The sequence below is a fragment of the Nelumbo nucifera genome, chromosome 4 (assembly GCF_055504915.1).
Source record: "Nelumbo nucifera cultivar China Antique chromosome 4, China Antique-T2T, whole genome shotgun sequence".
NCBI lineage: Eukaryota > Viridiplantae > Streptophyta > Magnoliopsida > Proteales > Nelumbonaceae > Nelumbo > Nelumbo nucifera.
Genome location: NC_142652.1, coordinates 6157462 through 6167271, shown reverse-complemented (window position 1 = coordinate 6167271; position 9810 = coordinate 6157462). Strand labels below are relative to the sequence as shown.

The window sequence follows — 9810 nt, the reverse complement described above, 5'->3', positions numbered from 1 at the left end:
TAAAATACAAACATACTAACTATCAAATAATAATTAATTTTAAATTAATAAAACAAAAACAATAGAATATTAATAAATTGATAAGAAAATGGTAACACAATATTACTAAAGTAATAATAAACATTAAGATATTAATTATTAAATACTAATAAAATAATAGTTATATATTCATAAAATATTATTAAAATAATAGTTACACTAATGCAAAATTGAAAATTTTCAATTGATTGCAATTTCAACTCCAAATAAACCAAACATCAATGATTGAAATCTGATTCTGATTCTTGACAGAACCAAACAAGCAAATAGGCGATTCCAATTACAGGGGATTCTGATTCCAATTCCAATCCTGATTGCAAACCAAATGGACCCTTAATGTCTCGAGGTTCCACTGCAGAGCCCAGTGAAATTAAAACGTTTTTTTTCCCTGAAACATACTCAAATATTGCGCTGAGATGAATCACCTGAACACATATTCTTGTTCCTTTACCTTCAATTTGTTTTTTGATTCTGATTGATAGGAGAACACTAGGAAAATGACAAAATCTAATCTTTTAAGATTTAACTAAACCCATCTTCAATTCATCATCTATAATCCAACTTACACTGAGTGAGCCCGCAAAGCCAAATTACAATGCCGAGAACTGAGACGAGTATATTCCATTTCCCAATCCGAATATTAAACATCAGGAAGAAACGTGGGAAGAATTTGCTTAAAGATAACAAGCCTCGAACAAAAGCCAATTATGTGCAGCAGTTATGGCTGACGAAAATGAAAAGTCGGTCACAATGGCGCAAATAAGCTGAACCATCATATAGAAATGCTATTTGGAATCCCACGGCCAGTAACTCCAGGACCCGAAGTGGGAAGAAGCAGTTCATATGGAGGAACACCAGCACCACTTCTGTTCTTTAGACGTGTATCTTTATTCCTTGCGTTTATTGTTTCTTCTATGTCCTCCAATTTGGATGCAAATTTCTTGAACAAATTTAGGATATGGAGATCATTTATCCAGTGGGAATGCAACTGGTGCACCTGACCTAAGTACTCTTCATCCGGGGAGTGGGTCGACAAGGTGTCTTGGACAGCCATCACCTTCGTGGCCTGGAGTTGGGTTGGGAGAGATGATAGAAAAGTTTGCTCAGGCTTTTGAAGGAACTTCTCATAATCAGGTTCGTTTTCCTGTGGAATTAGTTTCCTCACGAGGGTAGGACGGTTGGGCACATACCCTCCAAAGGGGTACTGGCCAAAGTTTATAGCCGCGTGCTGTCCTGAAGCAGTCCAAATCATTGTGGTCAGTATGCCAGATAAGTCTACATTGGTGTTCAGTTTAGGCCACCATGGTTCATTCCGTTTGTCATGATGACCTTCATTCTTGATCTCATTCCACCAAGCTTGGAGTTCCACATCAGAGGAGACGCTACCAGGTTCAGAATAGAAATGAGAAACATATACTTCTACCCATTCATTTATGGCAGACCATATGAGAAGCCCATCTGCAGCATAAGGGTAATCCTCAATCACTAGTCTAATGCCACACGGCATAGAAGGATCTTCTACTGCCATGCCCCTGAAATTTATAGAAAAGAACTATGATGGTTTAGTTTCGATGAAAAGTAAGTATAGTACTCAAAAATGGGGATCATCCAAAACATGCATCCACTGGAAGATGATTGCAATTTACTAGATACTGAATTTTGTCAATTTTAACATTTTCACCTTCTTGTTAAGGTGTAGAAAAAAGGAATTGAAATCAAGAAAATTGGTTCCTAATAATGAAACGCAGAATACACAGATTATATATCGAGGGAGAGAACAGGAGGACCTCTGTTTGGTTACCCATGCAATATTGGGTTCTCTCGTTTTGATATTCTGAATAACTGTCAAAGTCAATCCCTAATCAAAAATAGTTGAAAAACTAAATAGGCTAAGGCAATCACAAGATGACATTACCTCCGAATCAAATCAGCTGGTAATGCCTCCATGTCAAATCTCCACATACTCTTATAGGCTGCTGAGCTGATTTCCATGGCATACTTTCCTGGGCTGAAACAAGCCTCAATAATCCCCCCTCCATTTATTAAGCTTTGCCTCGCCAATGCATTAATTTCTAATGTGTATCGCATATGTGGGTGCAGCAGCTTGTAAATTGGGTGCATTGTACTAAGATGCCTATGAGTAGCAATAATATAAGGCTCCATACTAGCATGAGTCCTCAACCTGAGAAGTTGCAAGCACCAATCCATTAGAGATTAGAGTAGATAAATTGATGTAAGCAGCATATGCAAAATATGCTTTTACTTTTGATTATCCTATATGTATAATTGTATACATGCACCAGGCCTTCAATCATCTTACCAGTGGTTCACTAGCTGATGAACACCGGCATCATTTGAGCACACGTGAGCTTTGGCCAACTTCCAAACCCAGGTGGTTGTTGCATCATGTCCATGAGTGTAAACATGCTTATTTTGAGGCTTGGATTGTGTTGGAGGAAGAGAAAGCTCGATAGCAATAGGCCGCAGAATGCCAGCTTTGTTGTAGAAAAAAACAGTTCTAGAGGCATAAGCTTTCCTTCCTGGCAAGGAATTCATCTTTTTAATAAAAGGCAAGAGCATGTCATGGTAGTCAAGTATAAACAATCCGTTGTTTTCAATTGCCTGTTTCATCAATCACCAGAAAAGTATAGTGTTAAAAATGTGTTACATACAGAAGCATTTAAACATGCATCTTACATAATTTTACCTCTTCAATACTCATTCCATTTAGTTCCTGCTCAATCAGTTCTTTTGTTATTGCTGACTCTGGAGGTCCATATACTGCAGGGTCCAATTTACTGAGAATAGGGAATTCCTACAAAAAATCATTTTAAACTCAAGGATGCCACAAAGAAACGGTAGAATCAAAACATTGCACTAACAACAGACAAATTCGTTTCATTAAGTACAGAATACCTTCAGTCTTTCGATGTTTACTGGATTAACACCAGCCAAAGTCTGACGTGCAAACTCATTGTCACGAAGCCATGCAAATCTATCTCCTGTAAAGAAGAAACTAGATCAAGCTGCAGAACACATAAAAAATTGGATTTTCAAACAGAAAGTTGAGATCAATTTATAGGATCTGAAAACAATTTTATATGGAAGTTTCATCCCCAGATTATCCACCTAAAATACAAAGGAGCAATACTTACGTGAAACTATAGCTGGAATTTCATATTTCAATAACACTGTACCAGCACTCAAAACCTTTTTCATCAACATTGCCAACAACAGGTTCTCAAGGACGCCTTTTCCATCTTCATGCTTCAAGAGCACACCATCATTATATAACTTATCAATGTCAGAAAAACACTTGAAGGGGTTGTCTGAGCTTGACAAAGTGGCAGCAAGAGATGGTATCAAATTGTGAAACAGGGCTTTAAGCCTTCCAGCAGAGAAAGTTGCCTCCTTAATCTCTTCAAAAGTTTCATCCCGAGGAACATAAACTGGATAAGGCTTTTCAATTCTACTCTCAGAATAAGGATCTGTTTCCAATCCAGAAAGCATAATTGATTGGTAACAAACAATAGCACCAATCTAGGAAGAACATAACTGGTTCAAGACTTGAAAATGTAAAAGCTATCAGGATTTCCCAGTAATATTTTAGAACGCACCGTACCTGACTTGGTCGGGGGTCTTCCAGTGCGACAACGCCTAGGATAGGGTCTCTCCTCACCAGCCAGAACTGGCCTGGCAAGATCTTCATCCTTGTCTGGATTGCCCAAGTCATTATAAGGAGCATAATCAAAAATTCTTTCAAAGGGCTTCCTCTCACCTTTCCCATTCCCCCTTATGCTCAGTAAATCTTGACATCTAAGATCCTTAAGACCAGCTGGTGTTTGTGAGGGTAAATATGCCTGTTTAAGACAAGAAAGGCAGCATTCAAAGATCAATGAACAATGTTATTGTACACACCTTCCAGATTTCATACACTAAAGGCAAATGCAATCAAATTGTACTGCATTTTTACCTGATTTCTAAAAATTATTCTGCTCTCAGGGTTATCCTTCTGTGAGTGGATCCATGAATTTGCAGGAAAGAAAATGGGGCCTTCACTGAAACCATGTATCACAATCTCCATCAAGTAGAACTCCTTTGCATGAAGATTAGTGATGAGAACAGCCCCAGGACAACCAAAGTCGGAAGGCACAGTGAAATTGGCAGCATATTCGAGAATATATGAACGGTTTGATGGTTTTGGCAACCATCCTCTTGCAGGTGATTCTACAATCTTGCCTGAATTGGTCTCTGGAAAAAGAAAAAAGGAACACCTTTGATCCTGCACCAGAGGAAAAAGGACGAGCATGCACGGGCAAACAAATAAACACAGAACACAGACACACGAAGGTCGATAAAAAATACTGTCTGAGATGGGTAAAAATTCCAAAAGGCAAAAAAAGAAGTCCAAAACCCATGTCTGACTGAATGAAACTAACAAGGAATGCAGGCAGCAAGTGGAGTTTCCCTCTCACATAATGACGACTGGTTAAATAGAACTATTTTAGTATAAAGGCAAAGGGAAGGAGGAAAAAAAAACCTGCAACAAGATCACCATTTGATGGAAAAAATTAATAATATAAATATAAAGAAAACCAAAGGGAAGGGGAAAACGAATTACAACTAGTACCCATCAAGTGGATCCTGTCCAAGAAGAGGAAGAAATGAGATGAGTGGGGAAAATAATATAGAGAAGGTAGAGAGAGAGAGAGAGAGAGAGAGAGAGAGAGAGAGATAGAATGCCTATTTTATTTGGAGAATAAGTGGAGTCCATTTTCTTGTTTTGGGGAGAGGGAAATCAATATCAAACAAAAAAGACAATCTAGAGCATGCTGCATGTTGCAAAGATAAGAAATCTCTCAGAGTTCATGCCAATTCCAATAGAAGTTCAAACAATTGAAAACATAAAACAGGGGAGCTAACCGGGATCGATTTCCTCGCTGACCATCTGGATTATGATCCCCTGACCAATTCCATTCATGAAAGACTCCCATCGATCAGCAATCTTGTCAACCAACCCCTCCTTCATCTTCTTCCTAATTGTGATCGCGGCCCTTACATCTATAACAGACGACGACGACGACCTTAATGACCCATTAGAGTCCGTAGACGGTGGTGTGGCAGTGCCCACAGCCTTGTCTTCGCTGCTGATCACAGCCCGAATTGAGCGAATCCCGGTGGCCCTTGTACCGAGTTCGGGTCTCGGGGTCCTTCTGATACTTCCATGCTTCCTGGTGCCGGCGATCACCGCTGCAAGTGATCGGGGTGCCGAAGAAGTAGTGATAGTAGAGTTGAAGTGGCGTGGCGGTTGCGCCGTAAACATCTTGGCAGCTAAACTCTGAGAAACAAACTGATGTAGAATGTAGACGACTGGCAACGACGAGCAACAAGTACTCTTGTTACAAAGAAATCTAGAATATTCAAAAGACAAGTACTCTTGTTACAAAAAACATTAACGGAACAAAACTGGGTCTCTTTACTCCTACCAGATCATAGCAGAGCTGCAGAGGGAGTAAAGAGAAAACAACAAAGAACGAAAGAGAGATGGGTATGGGTTGCCTGATGGGAGGAGATGCAATCGCAACCCTTTAATGGTTATTTTATTTTATTTTATGACAGAGTGAGAAGAAGTGCAGAAAGAAAGAAAGATCATGGCTATTTTCATCAGTCATCAGTCATCACCCCACCCCCACCTACCAGCTGCGGATCATCATCTTCATCGTTCATTACTTCCTACACTTGTGCAGCCAGTCTAAAGATCATGGTTATTTTCATCAGTCATCAGTCATCACCCCACCCCCACCTACCAGCTGCGGATCATCATCTCATCGTTCATTACTTCCTACACTTGTGCAGCCAGTCTCTTGGTCGTGTAACATACATAGCAACGTGCGACTTTTTTTTTTATTTTTATTATTTGTTTTGGGGTAAATTATTAATTATAGACTGGGAATAGGACCGTCTACTTTGGGAAATTCGGATTATCTGAACGTTTTAGCTCGGGTTGTGGAACCAATGATAAAATTCCACATCGATATTAAATTTATAGGCCCACTGTAAAAGATGCGAACCCTAATTTGGGAGTTTGGATGTAATGGCACTGCCACTTAGTCAATTAGGCCCCGAACTTTTACGTTTGCGACAACGGCACCCTAAACTTCTAGATTTCAGTATTTTGTCATTTATCTTAGTTCCGTCAATTAACTTCATAAAATTCCAAAGTATTCCTATATCATTTTATTTTTATAAGATTATTTTATAAATGATAAAATACAACAAAAGAAAAAGGAGAAAATGTAGAAAAGTAAAAACCACAAAAAATGTTAAAAATGGCAAAAAAAAATAATCATGCTTTAAGATGTATATTTTTGTTATTTTGATATTTTTTCTCAAATCTAAACTTTAAATGAGCATTTTAGTAACTTTACCCTTACAATCAAGCCCTTAATGAGGCATGAACAAGATGTAGAATCTAAACAAATTGATGCATCTTTGATTTTGAGAGATTAAGGCTGCTTTTGGTTTGAAAGAAAAAGTAATGAAAGGAAACACCACCCGTTTGACCCGATGACCGAGTCACGGGTTGTATAATAAATGTGTATGCAAACTTTAGGAAGCTATAATTTTGCACTTTAATGTCTTATTGAGGTAATTTTTTTTATTTTAAGTAATTTTTAAGATTTATGTGTTCCAAATAGGCTACTTGCCTCGTTATTTTTGCAAAAAAAATGGCCTTAAATTATAATTTTTAATTTTTTTACAAATATTAAATTTAAAAACATAAATTAAATATAAAATAAAATAATTTAGCATCTAAATTGATTTTTAAACATTGGTAAAAAAGAAAGAAAAAGGTAAAACCCTAAATTTTGGGAGGAAAAGGTAGGGCCCGTGCAAGTTTCCTACCTTTTCCTTCCTTTTTCTTTCAAATCAAACACAGCATAAAATGAAAATTTTCTACCAAAAAGCACTTAAGGTTTTTTGTGGTTAAGTACAAGCCTATTTAGGCTGAGTTTGGAAGGAGTACAAATGAAAATATGTAGTGTAAACCCTTATATTTTGTATGCATTTATGCTGTACATATTTGCATTTGTACTATTTTCAAACTGAGTCTTAACAGATTCAATTAATAGCTAATTCCGATGTGTAAAAATATCAATAAAAATTTGGACTCCAGCTGCCCACAACAACTCTGTTCACGTCTACCCACAACCACTGTGCATTGGAAACATTTCCCATGCATAATACTATGTAAAAAGATGAGATATTCTGCGATGTTATATGGGTAGACATGAACAAAATTCTTGTAGACAGGAGATCCGGTCTTAAATAGTTAGTGTTTTTATGATTTACTCCACAATAGAGTTTGGATTGACCGATGGATTTGATTCATAAAACACGTTACCGAGTTCAAATCAGCCCCTAAGAAGGCGCCCCACAACGTCTCAGAGCACATTTCAGCCATATATTGGGAACATCTAATGATGGTTCATCATTTCATATACTATTATCGGGAGATGTTCCCAATACATGGCTGATATGTGCTGTGGGACGTTATAGTGCGCCTCCTTATCGAGGGTGGATGTGAATTCTTATCCCGGAATAATTTGGGACTGAGCGTTCGGTTTTCAATCCACATTCCACATGGTAGAGAAAACATGTGAGTTCAGATCTCCTGCCCAAGTCTACCCACAACATACTACCCCGTATGAATTGGAAACAACTCCCCTTATATAATACTATGCAGAGGATGAGATATTCTCCATATGTAATTGCGATAAACGTGGATAAAATTCTCATGAACAGGAGATTCGGACTCAAAACATGTGGGATCATTTATGGAAGCTCAATAGATGATCCGCCTGATTTGTTTAAACTTTCTTTCATTGGTTTTGTTTCCTTGCAATAGAGCCAAACACCAATTTCCACTCTTTCTAACGTCATCCATCGGCTCTCCAAAACGTCTACCAATTCCACACTTTTGATCGCTATAGGATAGGACCAGATCCGAACGTTGGGACCCGGGTTGGACCAGATCCGAACTCGATCGAGTAAGAAATCCTATGTAATATAAATTTTGTAAAATGACAATCTTATGATTAGTTGGATTTATCTGGTCTGTCTCCAATCCATTTATATATTGACAAGATTTGGATTTTTTAATAATAGTTCTGTTAGTGTATCAAACAAAATAATACCTTTATTTTTTTATTTTTGGATTTTTTGCAACATAAACAGTAGGGTTTGTTGAATTGCGAAATCCACGAGGTTTGGAAAAAAAAATGTGACGGAATCAATGAGAGGATATATAATTGTTTTAGAAACAATTACCTCTAATAACAAATTCACTCAATTTCGGTGATAAACTGATAATTGTTTTTGTCGTGAATGAATTTGGATTTTGTCTTCACAAAAATCCATTCTCATACCAATCTTAAAGCCCTTACAGTCATGCATCGGGAATATCTTCCTATAAATAGAAATAGTCTTTACGATCATGTCTTTATAAAGTATAAAAATGTTACAAATGCACAACTGCAAGACTTGTAAGGACAGATTTTGTTAGGTCCATATTATTGATGTAGGACATCTCACATTAACATCTCATACTATCAAAGTGGGACACAGATTGTAACATTCCACCATGCTCTGCAATCCTAACACCCACACAAGTTGGCTTTGCATTAATCTACCTAATCTCAGTTCGAATACTACTAGGCTCTGATACCATTTAATGTGTCATGGACAAGGTTTTTAGTTTTTAGGGGTGAGTTCTATCAAGGCACGAACCAGTTTAACATTAAAAACAAATGGTAGAAATGACTACCGGTATTCTTTGTTTCATGAGAAAGAGATAAATTTATATTGTCATGACTACCCATTCTCTATTATCGTTTGACTTTTTCTAAATGCCTCTTTTGTCTTGGAGTAAAGAGTCATTTGGCACTCTCATTCTCATATTGGCATTTTCTCTTTGATGAAAAAAGAAGACAGAGAGTGAAAAAAAAAAGCTATTCCTCTTTACAAGAGAATAAGAGTTTTCATTTTTCTTACAAAATGAACAAGAGCAACACTTCAATCAATGTTTTAATTTCAATATTGTATTTACTTATTCACCTCATTTGACATTGTTCATTTTCTCTGCATTTATCATCGTTGATTTGCACATCGTGTACAAAGGGCTTTAACCTTATAGAGTATCTATCTATGCTCCAAAATGGCAAATGCAACAAAGATTCTTTAACCTTATATGTACAGTACCAATATATATAAAATAATATAAAATATAAAGTTTTACATTTTACATATTTGTATTTATATTCCTTCCAAATTGAGCCAAAAATTTTGAGTTAATCAATACAAATTGGTGAGAGATATCTGTTGTCACAAGGGATTGGTAAATGGGTAGGTTCTTCTACTTGAAAATGAATGGAATTGACCTTAAACAGGCCTTGAATTGACTTTGCCCTTTTTTTATTAGGTAGGGTTTAGTTCCAAATTGTTGAAACCAATCCCCAAAATAATTAGTGTAAATATTTGGATCCAAACACTCATGATTACAAAGACGATTGCCTCATTTGATCATTGAATCGCTTAAATGATTTGATTGTTTTCAACTTAATATTTGAATGTATATAATAATAATAAGTAATACAAAATATAATATTTCAACTTAATATTTGAATGTGTATAATAATAATTATTATTATTATTATTATTATTGAAATAAATATAAAAGGTCAAATCGTCATTATAATTCTGACCTATAAG

At 36.6% G+C, this 9810-nt stretch overlaps 1 protein-coding gene across 3 annotated transcripts; it reads right to left on the bottom strand.

Moving 5' to 3' along the window:
* Nucleotides 1–537: 537 nt before the first annotated feature.
* Nucleotides 538–5889, bottom strand: LOX6 (PLAT/LH2 domain-containing lipoxygenase family protein). Of its 3 annotated transcripts, none has more exons than XM_088903499.1 (10): nucleotides 5737–5889; nucleotides 4963–5450; nucleotides 4013–4290; nucleotides 3662–3899; nucleotides 3195–3527; nucleotides 2956–3041; nucleotides 2747–2854; nucleotides 2360–2661; nucleotides 1955–2221; nucleotides 538–1571 (listed from the first exon to the last, which is right to left on the bottom strand). In XM_088903499.1, exons 2-10 carry the CDS (start codon nucleotides 5360–5362, stop codon nucleotides 812–814), a joined length of 2772 nt encoding a protein of 923 aa, XP_088759625.1. In that variant the 5' UTR covers nucleotides 5363–5450; nucleotides 5737–5889; the 3' UTR covers nucleotides 538–811. The 3 variants fall into 3 exon arrangements, with proteins under 3 accessions (XP_088759625.1, XP_088759626.1, XP_010248907.1); XM_088903500.1 differs by having other exon boundaries at nucleotides 4963–5409; XM_010250605.3 differs by lacking the exon at nucleotides 5737–5889 and having other exon boundaries at nucleotides 4963–5732.
* Between the last annotated feature and the right edge of the window lie 3921 nt (nucleotides 5890–9810).

Coding starts and splice junctions, on each gene's coding strand:
- LOX6 (XM_088903499.1), bottom strand. CDS start 5,362: ATGTTTACGGCGCAACCGCCACGCCACTTCAACTCTACTATCACTACT. Junction 2,662..2,746: donor ATGGAATGAGTATTGAAGAG/GTAAAATTATGT, acceptor TTGATGAAACAG/GCAATTGAAAACAACGGATT. Junction 1,572..1,954: donor CCAGCTGATTTGATTCGGAG/GTAATGTCATCT, acceptor TATAAATTTCAG/GGGCATGGCAGTAGAAGATC.